The 21,117-nt window shown below is 39.0% G+C and overlaps 1 protein-coding gene across 1 annotated transcript in view; it reads left to right on the forward strand.

Moving 5' to 3' along the window:
* Positions 1–21,117, forward strand: part of ADAM7 (ADAM metallopeptidase domain 7) — a 117,975-nt gene that overhangs the window by 89,568 nt on the left and 7,290 nt on the right. Inside the window, exon 24 of the mRNA XM_045164721.1 lies at positions 278–400. Within this exon, the coding sequence (XP_045020656.1) occupies positions 278–400 (123 nt within the window). The remainder of the gene's footprint in view (positions 1–277; positions 401–21,117) is intronic.

Below are 21,117 nucleotides of genomic sequence, written 5' to 3' on the forward strand. Positions count from 1 at the left end.
GACTGAAGCACTCACATCTCTTTCAAAGGTAGTGAATATTAATCTCAGTATGTCCTTCTGGAATACAGCTTTTACATCAAATTACATTTTTTAATTATTTTCTTTCACAGGATTCTCACCTGGGATGTTCTGCATTTAATCTGATTTTTATAGCAACTCAGTGCAGCATAGTCTTTTCACTTTTCCCTGTTTTTTTTTTTTTTAAACTTTCCCTGGAAAATTGCCTCAGGATCCCTTCTGGCCCACTGCTGAACTCTGGTTCTTTCCATTTCCTTAGCTAATTGACCAAGGCAGCAAGTGGAAACTGAAGCTGATTCCAGAACTGGACTCCACAGTGCAGCTGCTGTTTATCTGCAATGCACCACAGAATCTCTTCCAAGCAGAGCTAGCCTTAATGCTGGTAATGTTTTCATTCCTATATTTTTTAATGTATAATATACTTCCAGTTTGGAACATGGACCACATGTATAAGAGGACAGTCTGTTGTTCTTCAAAGCCTTGGCAGTGAGGCACAGATTGTACCCAACTGCTGGTCTCCTGACAACTCTTTTGCCCGTGAGGCAAACTCTGGACATAGGGCTCTTTCCCCCCAAACTGATAATTGTGAGTTTTCTTAACAGCTTAATCCAATCCTGCCAATGTTAAGTCATCAATTAAGTTACAAGTGATAAAAAAGCTTAGGCTAATTTTTTAAAACTTTTTATTTTGTATTGGGGTTTGGCTGATTAACAATTTTATGATAGTTTCAGGTGAACAGTGAAGGGACTCAGCCATACATATACAAGTGTCCATTCTCCCCCAAACTCCCTTCCCATCCAGGCTGCCAGAGCTAAGGCAATTTTTATACTTAAAAATATTTGAAAGTGTCCAAGTGCCATACGCATTTTATTGAATAAATTCTTGAGTTATTTGTAATAAAACATGTTAGAAGACAACATATAATCATTTAGTTTTATGTAGTACCTTTCAGATGATTAAATATTTTATTTTTAAAGTTCATAATGACCCTGTGAGGCAGTCTGCTCTATAAAGAGAAGCTTTAGCTGTTTATACAGATGGGAGAACTGAGCCTTAGAGAGGTAACACAACTTGCCCAAAAGCATTCCATGGAAAAGCTGGAACCTGAAACCAAGGCTTGGAACTTCAAATCCACTATACTACTAATGCTTCTCTTTGTCAAGAGTCAGTAAACTATACTTACTGAGCTATTTATCCCATCCTCTGCTTGGTAGAAAGAAATGATAATTCTAATTATCTAATACTAATATGAAAAATAGCAAATGCTTTTGGAAGCCTATCACACAGGCCCTGTGACTGAAACAGAGCAGGACTCTATTGTCCTTGGTACCACCATTCCTCCCTGCCTCTGCCCACCATGTCCTCTGCCTTCCTTTTGTCTGTGGGAAACTTTAGTCAAAAAATAAGTTTTATCAGAGAAGTGAGGAATGCTGAAACAAAGGAAAACAGTCAAAGGAGACTAAATAATAATAATGCAATCATTAAAGATAATCAAGGACCTTTAGTTCTTTCTCAAGGACTATAGATAATATTCTGAGTCCTATCCTGTGAGCTGTCTTATAGATACTGAAACACCAGGTGGAGAAGTTAACTACATGATGACCAGACTGTACCCAGGACATGAGCTGCCACAATTCCAAGAACTGGCCACAAAGAAATGGGAACAAATGGACCCTGGAACTGAAGATTAACTGTACCTAAAACAACCAAGATGATGCTGGTCAGACCACCACGGACCAATCTGAAGATGACTCTTAGAGCTGACTGTGCTGTTTCTGTATGTAGTTCCCTCCCCACTCTGTCTATAAAAGGTCTTGCCCCGCTGGTTGCCAGTGGGGGTGGGGGGAGTTGGCCTTTGGACAGATGCCTGACACCCTCCTCCTCTCAGCTGCCAGCATCTGAAGTAAAGCAAACTTCCTTTTCCGCCAGCCTGGCCTGTTTATTGGCTTTTGAGTGGTGAGCAGCCAGAGCTCACACATACCTTTCAGTAACACTTTGACTGTGAATATGTTGATGGATTTGTTTATTAATTGATCTTACTGAAATATTTAAGCATTGATAAGATACAATAGTATGATGGAATCAATATTAATCCTGGAAAGTCGTTCATTTAATAGAAGAGAAAACTGACACCCAAAGAAGAACAAATTTTACTCTCTAGGGCATAAGCAAGCCAATTTTGATGGTGGTAATGCTTTTTCATCTTACTAGTGTATCCTTTAGCAAGCAACTATAAAACTATTTCACATGGGTGTGATGCATTGAAGTGTTTTCCTGTGTATTATCTCTTTTTGATCCTCAACTCAACACTAATTATTTCTGTTTGGCACATGAGAAACTAGTGCATACCTCACTAAGGAAGTTTAAAGTATAACATTGCCTTGGAATGAATCAGGTTCTCCGTTAGAGATTACAAGCTCCTTAAAGAAACAATGCATTGTGTCTTAAGGCACTGACATGGTTTAACTACAGAAAAAGTCAGTTTCAAATCCACATTTCCATAAATATTTATTTGCAGAGATCTTTGTAGCCAAATGGGCTTCCTTGGTGGCTCAGATTGTAAAGAATCTACCTACAATGCAGGAGTCCCAGGTTCAGTCCCTGAGTTGGGAAGATCCCTTGGGGAGGGGAATGGCAAACAACTCTAGGATTCTTGCCTGGAGAATCCCATGGACAGAGGAGCCTGGCGGGTGACAGCTCATGGTGGTGGAGAGTCGGACATAACTGAGCAAGTAACACACTTTTTTCGCACCTGCAGCCTACTGGGCTAATAGGCATTGAATCCTGGGACTTCTGCTTGTAGAGCTGGGAGGAAGAGTAAGGCACAGTGGCTAGCTTGAGGCTAAATGCCAAAGCCCTGCTAGTTGGAGCTGACCTTGCAAATGAGGTCAGCTGAAGAGATAACCAGGTAGCTCTGAGCATAGTGAAATAGTGGAACAAGACTCAGTTATGAGTTTCTAAGTGATCAGTGTTGAGGAGTAGAATCAAGTAGGCAGGACACGGTATGGAGAAATTGAAAGGGAGAGCAGCAGGACTCTTGGCAATCAGGTAAACTGTTGTTATGATTCTAGGAAATTTCCTCATTGAGCAGATTCAAAATTGAGCCCCTTGAGGAGACAGGTATTATACTTCTCCTATTAACACTCATTGTATTTTAAAGTAATGTCTTGTTACATACCTATCACCTCAATAGACTCTAAATTCTGTGGAGACAGGGAAAATCTCACCTTGTTACTGCAATAATACAGTACCTGGCTGACACATTGTAATTGTTCAATAAATATTTGTTTCAAAAATAAATGTATTGAAAACCTACAGAGAACAAGAGAATCTTAATCATTGAGACTACATTGTTGTTGTTGTTGTTTAGTCGCTAAGTTATGTCCAACTCTTTGAGACCCCATGGACTGTCACTTGCCAGGCTCCTTCGTCCATGGAATTCTCTAGGCAATAATACTGGAGCAGGTTGCCATTTCCTCCTTCAGGGGATCTTCCCAACCCAGGGATGGATCCCACATCTCCTGGATCTCCTACATGGCAGGCAGATTCTTTATCTTGGAGCCACCAGGGAGATTTGATAGGAGCAAATTAAAAAAAAAAAAAAAAAAACAAGGTTCAGATGGGAACTAACAATTCAGGGAGAGGAACCCTAACATGGAAATCAACTTGGGGTTCTAGGGCCAGCTAGAAATTCTGGTTGTGCTGTGCCCTTATTTCCACATACAAAATCCAAGGTCAACTTGACATGAAAAGAGATTCCATGTGACCACTGAAATTCAGACTGAAGTATATGACTTAATCCCAAGATCAACCAGAGAAAAGCAATTGCCAGTTGCAACTTCTGTTCCTGTAAGGAGTGGTTCAGAGAATGCAAGTCTGGCTGCCAGTGGATCAAGCATTGGAGGGCCACAAAAGCATTAGGGCATTTGTCCTTGCGTTAGGTCATTTTAAATAGACATTTCTGGCAGACTCTGTAAAGTCTACATATTGGCTTCATTCTTTATTACAATTTGATGGAAAGCTGGGTATTGATTTTTTAAATAAAAGCAAGAAATACTTGGAAAGATTTTGATCATTTCCATTAACTTTATTAGAACTGTAACAAATCAACCACTAGGAAGATTAGAGAATTTGTGTAGAGAAGACAGAGTTCTGTATGAAATTTGTTTTGTCCCATGCTCTGCCTCTCCCTAGGAAAGTGCAGTATGTTATCTAAAAACACTTCTAAAGATGTTGCTGTTTCTAACTTATTTTGTTTTTAATGTAAATAATTCTACTTGGAAAAGACTATTTGCTTATTTGTCTTTAGGTGAATTAAAGACTTCAGGAAATATCCAAACTATTCAATATGCGTTTGGATCTGTTAATGGCATTTTCATTTCCCATTTGATTATCTTTTCCTATAAATAGTAAAAGGTAGCATTTAAGGATATGTCAGGCTCAGCTATAAGTCATGTTGGGATAAGTGCTGTTTGAGGTGAAACTGAGACATGGTCAGATTGAAACCAATGGAACTAACTCAAGTATATTTTACTTTGCATCCTAGAATTTAGGGAAGGGTCTGAAAAAGAGTTTACATGCTCAGAAAATGAATAAAGGAATGAATGAAAAAATGAAACTGGGATTGAATAAACTAATCTTGAAAGATGTATGCCAGTTGTCTGCCCAGCAATGTAAAGCCCAGGACTTCTCTGGTAATCCAACTGTTAAGAATCCACCTGCCAAGGCAGGGAACATGGGTTCGATTCCTGGTCCAGGAAGATCCCCACATGCCATGGAGCAACTAAGGCCATGCACCACAACTACTGAGGCAGAGCACTAGAGCCCATGATCTGCAACGAGAGAAGCCCCACAGTGAGAAGCCCTTGCATCACAGCTAGACAATGGACCCTGCTGGCTGCAACTAGAGAAAGCCTGCACACAGCAGTGAAGACCCAGCACAGTCAAAAATCAATTAATTAAAAAACTAAAGCCCCCAAAGATCAAGACAAATAGGTTACTACTAGTAGTTATAACACAGAATCAGGTCAAGCCTGTGGCTCATGAACAGAGTCCCCATACTTTGAGAGGCCAGCATGGCTCATTCTTGAGGAAAGGTAGGTGCTGCCAACAATGGCTAGGTCAAAGGTTAAGACTTATTTTATCATGGAACTGAATAGTTGAACAGGAAAATAAGACACAGCCCTTCAGAACAAAGAAGTGCACTTCAGAGGTAAAGCTTAAGGCTGTATCCTTGTGACATTCAGATGTTCAAGGTAAAGCAAGATCCATTAATTTGGAAGCTGGATGCTGTTTATGTCCTTTCTGTTTTGATGGAGATTAGCTAGAGACTCAGAAAGTAGTTAAGCCATGAGTACAATGTTTCAGCATCTCATGATGGGACAGGAATGAGTAAAGTGGGAGGTGACACCAGAAAATTCCTGCTAAGAACAAAATAGGCTTCCTGGGTGGCACTAGCGGTAAAGAATCTGCCTGCCAATGCAGGAGACACAAGTGATGCAGGTTCGATCCCTGGCCTGGGAAGATCCCCTGGAGGAGGAAATGGCAACCTGTACTCACTCCACTATTCCTGCCTGGAAAAGTCCATGGACAGAGGAGTCTGGCAGGCTACAGTCCATGGGGTCATAAAGAGTCAGACACAAGTGAGCAACTAATACAAATAAAATATCATCCAGGATGAAAAAATTTCACCCAGAATAAAGGGAAGACAGTAAAGAAGATGGCAAGAGGGAAGAATCTATGCAACTTTTTGTAATCCCTACAACTATTTGTTGTAGGGTTCCGTTTCTCCTAGTTTTGTAGACAAGGAAAGTAAAGCTCATGTAATTCAAATAGCTTGTCAGAAATTACAGTTCAGAAAGTGATAGAGCAAGGTGTCAAATCTAGATCTTTTCCAAGATCATGACACTTTAAACCACCTTAAAACTCAGAGGAACTAGGTCTGTGAACTGTAAAAGAGACGGAAGACTCAGATCTTGTCTTCTGGAATAAACTTTCATCATCCTATTAAGTGAAGTCACTCAGTCGTGTCTGACTCTTTGCGAACCTTTGGACTATAGCCTACAAGGCTCCTCTGTCCATGGATTTTCCAGGCAAGAGTACTGCAGTGGGTTGCTTTTTCCTTCCTATTAGTTATTAAGAATTACAGTCATTTTGGGGGCTTCCCTGGTGGCTTCCCTGGAGACCTGGGTTCAATTCCTGGGTTGGGAAGATCTCCTGGAGAAGGAAATGGCAAGCTACTCCAGTATTCTTATCTGGAAAATCCCATAGACAGAGGATCCTGGTGGGCTACTGTCCATGGGGTCACAAAGAGACACGATTTAGTGACTAAACAACAACAACAAATTCCTTAACTGGATTCATCATTTTTTCACACATAAATAAATTTCTACTTCCTTCTCCAGAACATAAACCAATAGCAACCCCCAACTTGCTAAAGACAAATGTATGAGAAAGTATAATCCATGGAAAATACTGGATATTTCAGAAGCTGTGGGATTTGGTACATATAGCAGACCATCCGTTTGTGATTCTTTTTGCTCTTTTAGTTCAAGTATGATACATTTCTAGCATGCAAATACAGATATTATGATTCAGCAAAAAAGAAAATCAAGGTTTCTTTTTAAAAATCAAATTGATCATTGGCATTATAATATGTTTTTAATGGCGATAAGTGGCATTTGCTTCTTTAATCTAACCATACATTATGTGTATATCACATAGAATGTCTTTAGTATTAAGAGTTTGCTCTAACATTGCATCATGTAGGATTTACAAACACAAGGGTTAAAGTATTAGAAACTATTTTTAAGCAACTTGGAAAGTGAATAGCCAATGAAACATTCTTTGGGTGAGGTAATGCTATTTGCCTGTGCTTCATTGGTTGAATTTAAAATTCTTGTCTCCAGGAGTTGAAGGATAAGTTTCTCTGCAACCGGAAAGAACTGGATAGTCTCCAATTGCTTATATAAGATATTTTATGATCATTCAATAAAAGCAAGTCCCTCCTCAACTTGACAATAACTTCCTCTGAATTATATCTCAGCAACACTCGTACATAAACTCGACTGCAGGGATCCTTGCTGGGTCCAAAAGAAAACCTACATAAGAAATTAAGAAACACAAAGTTAAATGTTCAGTGATTATATTTGTGTACTGTGTTGTAAAGAATACTGCACCAGAAGTTAAGACACCTTTCCCTCATCTCAGCTCTGATAAAATCATCTTTGTAACTTTGTGCTGCTACTACTTCTAGAATGTAATCTATCATTTTAAAATTTAATTTTATTAACATTGTAAAAATTTTATTATTAGAGTATGATTGCTTTACAATGTTGTGTTAGCTATTCTTGGGTTTTCCTCCCACCCTCCATCCCACCCCTCTAGGTCAACACAGAGCACTGAGCTGAGCTCCCTGTGCTGTAGAGAAAGTTCCCACTAGCTGTCTATTTTACATATAGCAGTGTATACAGGTCAGTACTACTCTCCCAATTCATCCCACCTTCCACTCCCCCATGTTTCTTCTAGTCTCCTTTTCTTTTATTTTTTGGGGGACTTTGGATTTCTTAGCTCACACTGATACTAACTGTGCTGCTGCTGCTGCTGCTGCTAAGTCACTTCAGTCGTGTCCGACTCTATGCGACCCCATAGACGGCAGCCCACCAGGCTCCCCCATCCCTGGGATTCTCCAGGCAAGAATACTGGAGTGGCTTGCCATTTCCTTCTCCAATGCATGAAAGTGAAAAGTGAAAGTGAAGTCGCTCAGTCATGTCCGACTCTTAGTGACCCCATGGACTGCAGCCTACCAGGCTCCTCCGTCCATGGGACTTTCCAGGCAAGAGTACTGGAGTGGGGTGCCATCACCTTCTCTGAATAATTGTGCTAGTCCAACCTATTTCATAGAGTTTTGCATGCAAGGACATCTAACTACATACTGTATATGTGAGAGTTATAAAATACGTAAGTGTCTACCTCAAATTCCAGACCTGCCTATAATTTTAAGAAAGACGACACTGATGATTTCTTATTTTTGAGGCAACATAGCACCCTTTATAAGCAAGCACAGAAAGCCTTTTGGCTAGAAGTGATACTTTCATATGCTGAATAGTCCCTGAAGCTGAGAAAGCTGTCTGTGCTTTAACGCTAGAAAGAAAGATGCAGGCTTTCTCTGGACAGAGTTCTATCCAAGCTGCTTTGAAGCTTAATTATCTAATTAGAAGACCACATCTATCTTTGTGAAATATGGAAATACTGTTGGTGACTTTGGGACACTTAACTTCCATCTTCATATCCGTATGTTTTGAGGCAAGTAATCCACCTTCATGTTACAATGTCTGACCATCTATGTGTACGATCCACTGCATAGGCAGAACTACAGCTTTAAGTCTCTTGCTATGTTGGCAAGAACAAATGCAACATATTTCTTTTCTAAGAGACAGCACTGGTTATAGATTTTTAACAAATTCAAAAGCAAACTCCTAATCTCCTCACCACTCAACACCCTCCTTCCAAAATCACCACTCCTCTGATCTTAGTAGGTAGTAATCTTAGTCTTCATGTTGTTAAGAGAAAACACCATGGAAGCATCCTTCTTCCACTTTTCCCTCCTTCATCCAACTGTGACTCTATCAGCAAATCCTGCAGGCCTATCTCCAAAAATATATCCACAAACCAGCCCAGCGTTTGACTACACTGCTGGTCAAAACTGCTGTCATTTTCCTCTGCATTATTACATTCACCTCTTAACTACTCTCTTTGCTTATGCCTTTGTCCTCACAAAGTCTATGGTTCACACAGTGATTTGAGTGATCATTTTAAAAACAAAGACAGCTATATCACTCCTCTCGTGGGTTGCCATTGCCTTCTCCTGTCCCATCTTACTCAAAATTAAAATCCAGAGGCCATACAATGATCTGGCCCTACTATCTCCGGTGTACCTCCTCTCTCTTATCACCAGCCCCTTCTGCTCCTTGAATAATTCAACACTCCAACCTCACCTTTGCACTGAGTGTTCATATGGGATTTGTACAGGACGGTTTTTTCTCTCCCTCTCTGAATTTTTCCTCTATTATTACCTTCTCAGAGATCTTTCTCAGATCACTCCATATAAAACAACATCCTCTATATAAACCCCATCTCTTTTACATTGCTATATTTTTTATATTGCTATTTTTTTTTGCACTGTTATATTTTCCCCCATGTTTCTTACTGTCATTTTCTTGCACTACAAAATAAACTCTATGAGGATGAGAACTTGCTCTGGATTTTTCTCCATATTCTCAGCTTCTAGCAGTAGGTGCTGAAAAAATATTTAACAAAATACACAGGAAAGGTACTGTTTAATATATCTTTTGAGGTAGTCATAGGCATTTTAATATTTAAGAAACACTGAAGTGCAATTATGAAGTATTGAGCTTCCTAAAATACTGCAATTCATATGCTCCTGGGAGAGTTTTCTAGCATTTAATCAGTGTCAATATCATTGGAATAAGTGTACAGTTGCTTAAGGATATTATATTGATTAGGCAAATATGGAAAAGTAGCATATAACAAATGCTTAGACTTCGTTAGACACTGGATGATTTTCTTTTGTTAGCATTTTTATCTCATTTAGAGAATCTCAGTGGTCAATAATTATTTAGATGTACATATACTTTTGCATTATTTTATAAAACCAGTTTTTTATGTGTAAGTATGAACATATATGTATTAATGAGATATTAAAATGAGATGGTTGGATGGCATCACTGACTCAATGGACATAGGTTTGGATGAACTCTGGGAGTTGGTAATGGACAGGGAGGCCTGGTGTGCTGCGGTTCATAGGGTCACAAAGAGTCGGACATGACTGAGCGACTGAACTGAACTGAACTAAAAATGGTATTAGCCTGAATATAGATAGTCAAATTCTGACATGCAAGTAAGTTAGTCTTTAGACACAAATTAACCATCACGTAGGTTGGAAAGAACATCAATTCTGTAGAATTTTTAAAAGTAGTCTAGAAGAATCAGTGTACCTCTCAGAGATTCTCATTTATGTTCATCAAAGGGAACAACACAGCATATGTTAAAGAAAAATTATTTACTCTGACTTTAGCTAAAATGTTAAGGAATATTTGACTCAGGACCATTGCAAAAGGTTTCAAGACTATCACAACAGAAGAGATGTGCGTACTAAGTTGCTTCATGTCCAACTCTTTGTGACCTCATGGACTGTAGCCCACTAGGCTCCTCTGTCCTTGGAATTCTCCAGGCAAGAATACTGGAGTGGGTCACCATGCCTGCCCATAGAGGAGATAGATAGGGCTTAATACTGAATACAGTATTGTATTCAGTATTCATAGCCAAAGAGCAGACCTAAAGGCCTGCCCATAGAGGAGATAGATAGGGCTTAATACTGAATACAGTATTGTATTCAGGATTCATAGCCAAAGAGCAGACCTAAAGGTCAGTAAGTGGAAAATTACTAAGAGAAAACATAAAAGGCAGGGAGAGTTTTGCTAAACTTATTTAACAGAATTTTTGCTAAGACTGAACTCAACAGACCAAAGGACCCAAGGACAATGTAAAGTCACAAAGAGAGCTCAGAAGAACATGACTAAAGTTTGGGGAGAGGGTCTTTGTCACATAAAAGGTCTTCTTAAAAGCCCATCTGAAGTCCCTTTGCTTCCAGCTATCAATAATTAAATAAGAACCACTTATTGTTTAACTCAACAGTATTCATTCATCCAGCTTGCTCTAGGCGCTGCACTAAATAAGGAGGGAATACATTGGCATATGATGCATTCCTGACGTGGGAGCTCCCATCTAGTGAGGAAATCATGGGGTAAGTTAATAATTACAGTGCAATAAAGCATATGATTTATTAAAGGTATAAAGCATTCCTACTATAGAAACACAGGGATGAAGAGGGAGTTAGTGCTAAGTAGGAGAGAAAAGAACAGGGGTGGAGAAGATTCTTTGGGATTGGATCCAGAAAGAAGAGGAGGCATTAAACAGAAAAATGAGATTGCCTTTTTCAAGGCAAAAGCATCAACAGTTACACAGGTACACAAAGAAACGTAAAACATCAAATGTGACAACTTACTGAGAAATGTAGAAAGAAGCTAGACAAGCATTGGGAATCTGGAGGAAAACAGAAATAGTTAAGTATGATAGCCACCTGGAGCCAGACAGTGAAAGACATTGTACTTGAATACTTCATGGACTTGGGCTTGACCTTTGATGGGAGGAGAAAGTAAGATTTGTCATTTAGAAAGATTTCTCTGGCACGAGTGGAAGAGGATAGATTGTAATGTGCATGTGTTCTCAGTCGTGTCCAACTCTTTTGCAATACCATGGACTGTAGCCCACCAGGCTCCTCTTGTCCATGGGATTTCCCAGGCAAGAATACTGAACTGGGTTGCCATTTCCTCCTCCAGGAGATCTTCCTGACCCAGAGAGTGAACTTCTATCTCCTGCACTGGCAGGTGGATTCTTTACCACTGAGCCACTGGGGAAGCCTTAGATTCTAACAGGAACAGGCCAAATGGACTTAGACTAACTTAGTATTTCCAGAACCTAGGAGAAAAAAAAAAGTACTGAAGGTCTCAAGGATAGCTCACACCCCAGGCAAGAAAATTATAGATTTTAGAGGAGACAGATTTTATTAGTAATCCAAAATGAAGTATAAGGAAAAGTTAGAACTTAATAATGGCTCCCAGATTTCTGGGTTGGGTGTTTGTGAAGACAGTGCTGGTACCAACAAACACAGGAGTACAGAAAAGAATAGGTTGTCTGCAGGAATATAAAGAGATTCGCTTTGAATATGCTCAGTTTAAGGTGCTTGAGGGACTTCCAAATCTCGATGTCCAGTATGCAGATCTGTGTGTGGGTTTGCTGCACAGGAGGAGGTGGATGTTGAGAAGGGAATTTGCAAATCACTTCAATAGAAACGGAAGTTTGAAGCACTGGAGAAACAAAGGGGATCCAGGAAGAATATCAGATAAGGAGGTAAGTTGAAAATGGAAACTTGAAGCACCAACGCTTAAGAAAAAGCCTTGTGTGTCTAATAAGAAAAACATGTTTTATATTATATAATCCTAACTGTACTTTTTTTAATTAATTTATTTTAATTGGAGAATAATTACTTTACAATATTGTGATGGTTTTTGCATTAACATGAATCGATCACAAGTACACATGTGTTCCCCCTATCGTGAACCTCCTCCAACCTCCCTCCCCACCCATCCCTCTGGGTTGTTCCCAAGCACTGGCTTTGGGTGCCTTGCTTCATGCATTGAGCTTGCGCTGGTCATCTATTTTACATATGGTAATGTACATGTTTCAGTGCTACTCTCTCAAATCATCCCATCCTTGCTTTAAAGAGAAAAGTCTTTTTTGAGAGCAGATTGATAGGTTGCTGCTGCTGCTGCTAAGTCACTACAGTCGTGTCCGACTCTGTGTGACCCCATGGACAGCAGCTCACCAGGCTCCCCCGTCCCTGGGATTCTCCAGGCAAGAATACTGGAGTGGGTTGCCATTTCCTTCTCCAATGCATGAAAGTGAAAAGTGAAAGTGAAGTCGCTCAGTCCTGTCTGACTGTTAGCGACCCCATGGACTGCAGCCTACCAGGCTTCTCCATCCATGGGATTTTCCAGGCAAGAGTACTGGAGTAGGGTGCCATTGCCTTCTCTGGATTGATAGGTTAGGGTAAACAAATCTGAGCTAGGCAAGTTTGCTGAGTTACTCTGCACATTAAAAGGAACTGAAATTCCTTACTTAAAGAAAAAACAGGGGAAAAAAGAACACAAAAGAAAGGCAGGATGCTTAGCAAGATCAGAGGGATACACCTTGGCAGGAAATTTAGGAAAGAAATAGGCTGTAAAGAGATTGACATTCTGTGTTGTTTTAAGTTCTCACTCCCAAATGAAAACTTCACTAAGTCTTCAGTCCACTGATGTCTTTATGCCTGTGGATTCACTGGCACTGGGTGTAGGAGTTGGTAGTCCGTTCTCAAAAATCTATTGCTCTCCACTTTTGCTATTTAGTACAGCAGAAAATAACACAACATTGTAAAGCAGCTGTACTCCAAAAAACATTTTAAAAAATGAAAGAGATTAAAAGACAATATTCAAAATTAGTTCAGTTCAGTCGCTCAATCATGTCCGACTCTTTGTGACCACATAGACTGCAGCACCCCAGACCTCCCTGTCCATCACCAACTCCCGGAGCTTACCCAAACTCATGTCCATCCAGTCAGTGATACCATCCAACCATCTCATCCTCTGTCATTCCTTTCTCCTTCTGCCTTCAATCTTTCCCAGCATCAGGGGCTTTTCCAGTGAGTCAATTCTTCGCATCAGGTGGCCAAGGTATTGGAGTTTCAACTTCAACATCAGTCCTTCCAACGAATATTCAGGACTGATTTCCTTTAGGATTGACTGGTTGGATCTCCTTGCTGTCCAAGGGACCCTCAAGAGTCTTCTCCAACACCACAGTTCAAAAGCATCAATTTTTCTGCACTCAGCTTCTTTATAGTCCAGCTCTCACATCCATACATGACTACTGGAAAAGCCATAACTTTGACTAGACAGATTTTTAATATGCTTTTTAAATATGCTGTCTGCTTTTTAATATGCTGTCTAGGTTGGTCATAGCTTTTCTTCCAAGAAGTAAGCGTCTTTTAATTTCATGGCTGCAGTCACCATCTACAGTGATTTTGGAGCCCATCCCCCCTCAAAAAAAAAAATAAATAAAGTCTCACTGTTTCCATTATTTCCCCATCTATTCCCCATGAAGTAATAGGACCGGATGCCATGATCTTAGTTTTCTGAATGTTCAATTTTAAGCCAACTTTTTCACTCTCCTCTTTCACTTTCATTAACAGGCTCTTTAATTCTTCTTCACTTTCTGCCATAATGGTGGTATCATCTGCATATCTGAGGTTACTGATATTTCTCTTGGCAATCTTGATTCCAGCTTGTGCTTCATCCAGCGCAGCGTTTCTCATGGTGTACTCTGCATAGAAGTTAAATAAACAGGGTGACAATATATAGCTTTGATGTACTCCTTTCCCATTTTTGAACCACTCCATTTGTCCATGTCTGGTTTTAACTGTTGCTTCCTGACCTGCATACAGGTTTCTCAAGAGGCAGGTCGGGTGGTCTGCTATTCCCATCTCTTAAAGAATTTTCCAGTTTGTTGTGATCCATACAGTCAAAGACTTTGGCGTAGTCAGTAAAGCAGAAGTAGATGTTTTTCTGGAACTCTCTTGCTTTTTCTATGATCCAACGGATGTTGGCAATTTGATCTCTGGTTCCTCTGCCTTTATTATATTCAAAATAGAGGGGGCTATGAGAGACTGAGCCATACGAGCTGATCAAAAAGTATTGTGTCAAGGGTTCCTTACTTCCCATAAGGAGGGGAAGGTCCCAGTTGATGTTTGTTACATAGTATTTCTTGTCATTGTTGTTGTTTAGTCCCTAATTAATGTCCAACTCTTTTGCAACCTCATGGACTATAGCCAACCAGGCTCCTCTGTCCATAGGATTTTCCAGGCAAGAATACTGGAGTGGACTGCCACTTCCTTCTACAGGGGATCTTCCTGCCTCAGTGATCGAACCCACGTCTCCTGCATTGGCAGACAGACTCTTTAACACTGAGCCACCAGAGCAGCATGTTCCACAGTAGAGACATACATAAATAATGCCTATGAATAAGTCATATACACTGGCCTTAGCTAACTAGCTATGTGATTTTAGGCAAGTTGCCAATCTTTTCCCATATATCAGCTCTTTCATATATGCCTCCATATTCATATATCAAACTCAAATTCAAAATGATAGTCTCATTGAGATGCATAGCATGAACCATCATATTTAGTTATATATTTAACCATATTGTCTATATATTTAACCACCTTTCTACATTCATTGCCATGTTTATATGCAAAATGTCACTTCATTGTACATCCCAAAATAATACAGAAAGAATATATATATACTCTTTTTAAAGCTACATTATCAATCTCTGATTTTAGAAAATGACTTAATTTAATGAGGGTTTTGTGATTAGGCAGATCATGCACAACAGATAAAAGAAACTGAAAAACATTTCCAAGAGACCAAAAAGCTCATCAGAAAGGCTTTTCTATACAGGTCAATGCAGCAAAGCAAACCTCATCTCATTGTGCAGGCAGACTGCAGTCAGGTTTTCATGCTGCCCCGTGAGTCCCCAAGGATGCCCTTGATCTTGCTGCAGATACTGCAGAGATGTGGGTGTGGTTTCTAATACAGAAGCTGACTGTCTATGAATATTCATAGACACACTCTAGCTAAAACCTTCTGATGGTTTTCTGGGAACAGTTAAAATAGAAACAGTAAATTTTCTATAGCTCACCAGATACAGTTAGTTAAGGAGGAAGGACGCTAAACTCTTGGGAAATGAACGTATACAGCACCCCACTCCCAAGAGCAAATCTCCTCTGAATCAGTGTCCCCTGAGTTACGGGGACATGTGACTCTAAACAAATTGGTAAGAAATGAGGAGCACAATTCAGCCAGCTACAAAGCAACAGAATCATCCTCTTTCTTAAGATAGTGTCTATAACTGGATATTTTTTGGATCCCCACGATGGGTCCCAAAACTCAGATAGACTCAAACCTATTTATTTTGGTGAAACTGTCCACCTAAAGGGGTCATTTTCCCCTGAATCATCAGCTGATCTTTGTAAGAGTTGGGGAAAATACAAAGCTGTAAAAATAAGCCAAATGCTTTTAATCCCCTACACAAAATTAAAATTATAAAAGTGAACACAAGAGACTAGTATTTATTCATCATATATAAATTCCCTTATGCAAATTTTAAACCTGTCTACTTATCTATCTAACCTATTAATATATAATAATTATTTTTCTCTTTCTGACTTACTTCATTCTATATGACATGCTCTAGGATGGACTCAATATTTTTAAGACTCTTTAAAAGGCAGTTTTAAGTTCACAGCAAAATTGAGGGGAAGGTACAGAGGTTTCCCATATACTTGCTGCATAGCCTCCCCCATTATCAACATCCCCAACAGAGTGGTACATTTGTTTAAACTGACGAGCCTGCATTGATATATCATAAGCATCCAAAGTCCATAGCTTACGTTGGAGTTCACTCTTGGTGTTGTATATTTTGTGCATTTGGTCAACTGTATAATAACATGTGTCCATCATTACAAGATAATACAGAATATTTTCACTGGCCTAAAGATCCCTTGTGCTTCATCTCTTCCTCTCTCCACACTCATAACCCTGTCAACCACAAATCCTTTTATCTTCCACATAGTTTATCCTTGTCCAGAACATCATATAGTTGGAATCATACAGTATGAAGCCTTTTCAGATTGACTTCTTTCACTCAGTAATGTGCATTTAAGTTTCTTCCCTGTCATTTTATTCTTGATAGCTCATTTCCTTTTAATACTGAATAATATTCCATTGTCTGGATGTACCCCTATACATTTAACCATTTTTCTACTGAAGAACATCTTGGATGCTTCCCAATTCTAGTAATGATGAATAAAGCTTCTACAAACGTTGGTGTGCAGGTTTTTGCATAAACATGTTTCAACTTCTTTGGGCAAGAAGTACCAAAGAGTGCAGTTTCTGAATCCTTGCAGGGGATGTTTAGTTTTGTTTTTTCTTAAAAAAAAAAAAAAAAAAAAGCCATCAAACTATTTTCCAAAGTAGCTGCACTATTTTACATTCCCACCAGCAATGAATGAGAGTTCCTATCACTTCACATTCCTCACCAGCATTTGGGATTGTCAGTGTTCTAGATTTTGACCATTCTAATAGATATGCAATGATATTTTGTTATTTTTTTAATTTGAATTTCTCTCATCAGATATGATGTGGAGTATCTTTTCATATGTTTGCTTTCCATCTGTATCTCTTCTTTTGAAAGGTATCTGTTTAGTTCTTTGACCCATTTTTTTTTAATTGGGTTGTTTTCTTATTGTTAAGCTTTAATAATTTTTTGTATATTTGGGATAACAGTCTTTTATCAGATATGTTTTCTGTAAATATTTTGTCCTAATATGTGTCCTGTCTTATTATTCTCTTGACTTTGTCTTTCTCATAGAAGAAGTTTTTAATTTTATTCAAGTCCAGCTTATCAATTATTTATTTCATGGGTTATGCCTTTAGTGTTATATTTAAAAAGTCACCATCATACTCAAGGTCATCCATATCTTGTCTTATGTTATCTTCTAGAAGTTTTGTAGTTTTATATTTTACAGTTAGATCTGTAACCCATTTTAAATTAATTTTTGCACTCTTATAACCTTTATTATAAAGGTTATTGGACTTCCTTGATGGCTCAGTCGGTAAAGTGTCTGTCTACAATGCGGGAGACCTGGGTTCCATCCCTGGGTCGGGAAGATCTGCTGGAGAAGGAAATGGCAATCCACTCCAATACTATTGCATGGAAAATCCCATGGACAGAGGAGCCTGGTAGGCTACAGTCCATGGGGTCGCAAAGAGTCGGACATGACTGAGCTACTTCACTTTCACTTTCACTAACCTTTATTACCAGAGAAGGCAATGGCACCCTACTCCAGTACTCTTGGCCTGGAGAATCCTAGGGACAGGGGAGCCTGGTGGGCTGCTGTCTATGGGGTCACACAGAGTCAGACACGACTGAAGTGACTTAGCACCAACCTTTATTACATACTCTGCTTTTTAAGTACTATAGATGTACTATAGAATGTACTATAGAATGTATTAGATGTACTATTCGGAGTTAATATTTTTAATTTTTACTTTATATTAGAGTACCATTGATTAACAATGTTGTGTTAGTTTCAAGTGTACAACAAAATAATTCAGTTATACATATACATGTATCTATTCTTTTTCAAGTTCTTTTCTGAATTAGATTCAGCTCAATTTAGTTCAGTCATTCAGTCATGTCTAAATGTTTGCAACCCAATGGGCTACAGCATGACAGGCTTCCCTCTCTATCAACAATTCCCAGAGCTTGCTCAAACTCATGTCCATTGAGTTGGTGATGCCAGCCCATCATCTCATCCTCTGTGGTCCCCTTCTCCTCTTGCAAATTAGGTTGGTTACAGAATATTGAGCAGAGTTCCCTGTTCTATACAGTAGGTCCTTATTGGTTATTCATTTTAAATATATTAATAGCAGTGTGTACATGTCAATCCCAAACTTACTAACTATCCCTCCAGAATACTTCCCCCTTGGTAACTATAAGATTTAAGTTAGTTTTTATGAAGAATGTAAGTTCCACGTCTAGATTTCATTCTTTTGCAGGTAGATGTCCAGTTGTTACAGCACCATTTGTTAAACAGATTATATTTTTTCTGTTATATTGCCTTTTCTCCTTTGTCAAATATCAGTTGACTACATATGTGGGTCTATTTGTGGGCTCTCTACTCTCTTCCATTGATCTATTTGTCCATTCTATTGCCAATAACACACTGTCTTGATAACTGCAGTTTTAGAGTAAGTCTTGAAGTGGGGTAGTGTCAGTCCACCAACCTAGTTCTTCTCTTTCAATATTGTGTTGGCTATTCTAGCACAATATAATTAAATGTATATTTTATCTATCTAAAAATATTAGTATCTTACTATATACAGCTGGTTTTAGAAAAGGCAGAGGAACCAGAGATCAAATTGCCAACATCTGCTGGATCATGGAAAAAGCAAGAGAGTTCCAGAAAAATATCTATTTCTGCTTTATTGACTATGCCAAAGCCTTTGACTGTGTGGATCACAATAAACTGTGGAAAATTCTGAAAGAGATGGGAATACCAGACCACCTGATCTGCCTCTTGAGAAATTTGTATGCAGGCCAGGAAGCAACAGTTAGAACTGGACATGGAACAACAGACTGGTTCCAAATAGGAAAAGGAGTACGTCAAGGCTGTATATTGTCACCCTGCTTATTTAACTTATATGCAGAGTACATCATGAGAAACCCTGGACTGGAAGAAACACAAGCTGGAATCAAGATTTCCAGGAGAAATATCAGTAACCTCAGATATGCAGATGACACCACCCTTATGGCAGAAAGTGAAGAGGAACTGAAAAGCCTCTTGATGAAAGTGAAAGTGGAGAGTGAAAAAGTTGGCTTAAAGCTCAACATTCAGAAAACGAAGATCATGGCATCCAGTCCCACCACTTCATGGGAAATAGATGGGGAAACAGTGGAAACAGTGTCAGACTTTATTTTTCTGGGCTCCAAAATCACTGTGGATGGTGATTGCAGCCATGAAATTAAACAACGGTTACTCCTTGGAAGGAGAGTTATGACATACCTAGACAACACATTAAAAAGCAGAGACCTTACTTTGCCAACAAAGGTCCATCTAGTCAAGGCTATGGTTTTTCCAGTAGTCATGTACGGATGTGAGAATTGGACTATAAAAAAAGCTGAGTGCCGAAGAATTGATGCTTTTGCACTGTGGTGTTGGAGAAGACTCTTGAGAGTCCCTTGGACTGCAAGGAGATCCAACCAGTCCATCCTAAAGATCAGTCCTGGGTGTTCATTGGAGGGACTGATGCTGAAGCTGAAACTCCAACACTTTGGCCACCTGATGTGGAGAGCTGACTCATTTGAAAAGACCTTGATGCTGGCAGGAGGAGAAGGGGATGACAGAGGATGAGATGGTTGGATGGCATCACCAACACAATGCCCATGGGTTTGGGTGGACTCCGGGAATTTGTGATGGACAGGGAGGCCTGGCGTGCTGCAGTTCATGGGGTCACAAAGAGTTGGACATGCCTGAGCAACTGAACTGAATACTATATACTGTTGATAACTTTTTTCATGTTATCAAGATCCATGCTCCCAGTGGAATTCCCTGGCAGTCCAGTGGTTAAGACTTCACCTTCCAATGATTCGATCCCTGGTTGGGGAGCCAAGATCCCACAAACCTTGAGACCAAAAAGCAAAACATAAAACAGGAGTAATACTGTAACAAATTCAATAAAGACTTTAAACACCTGGTCCATATTAAAAAAAAAAATCTTAAAAAAGGAGATTATTCCCCAAAATCTTTAGCAATGATCTCAAAATTCCACATTAAGGATATACTGCTGCTAAGTCGCTTCAGTCGTGTCCGACTCTGTGCGACCCCATAGATGGCAGCCCACCAGGCTCCCCCATCCCTGGGATTCTCCAGGCAAGAATACTGGAGTGGGTTGCCATTTCCTTCTCAATGGATATACTATCACATATTTAAACAATGTTTTTTAGATATTAAGTACTTTCCAATATTTGCTGTCATAAATAAGAATATAGCAAACATTCTTGTATATAAATCCTTGTAGACCTCTTTAGATAATGTCCTATGAATAAAGTTCTTGATTAGAATTTTGGCCAGGATAATCTTCACAAAATGTTGGAAAATTTATCAGAATTTTCACTCAGAAATGAACACTTCTTCTTTTCCTACATTTTCACCATCATTAATAATCAAAACTATGGTCATGGTCATGAAAGCAAAAAGCTTTAATCTGCATTCTTTGATTGCTAGGGAAGTAAAAATCCTTTCTGATTATTTCCTCTTTCCTCCCTCTTTCCTTCCTCCTCTCTTGCCTCCTCTCTTTTTTCCTTCTTTTCTTTTTCTGTATTTTGGTAATGGTTGTATTATATCCTCTATCATTATCAGATACATTTTTTAGGCATGTGCATTTTTTGTTAAATGAATTGGAAAGCTTATCATCCTTGTTTTTCCTTCTAATTTGACATAATTTGTCATGGACATCAAATCTTGAAAGTTCAAAGTAAAAATGGGTCTGGAATTAGTTGGAACTACAGTATTTTTCAGATGAAATTTTTCTAATAAAAAAAAATTCCCTTTTGCCATATCCATGATCACCTCATTTCTTCTATTTTAAGCCCATTGAAGTAAAAAAAAAAGAAAAAAATTGTGAAATAACAGTACATTTCTTTTTTCAAGACAAATAAAATGTGTCAAGTTCTACATATTAGATTATTTACTAAAAACACTCCTTTTGTTTCCTCAGTCATGTACTCCATGTATACCTTTCATTTTACAATAATAAACCATCTAACCTTATTTTAGAATCAAGAGGTTGAAAATAA

This window comes from Bubalus bubalis, chromosome 3 (assembly GCF_019923935.1).
Source record: "Bubalus bubalis isolate 160015118507 breed Murrah chromosome 3, NDDB_SH_1, whole genome shotgun sequence".
NCBI classification, from domain to species: Eukaryota; Metazoa; Chordata; class Mammalia; order Artiodactyla; family Bovidae; genus Bubalus; species Bubalus bubalis.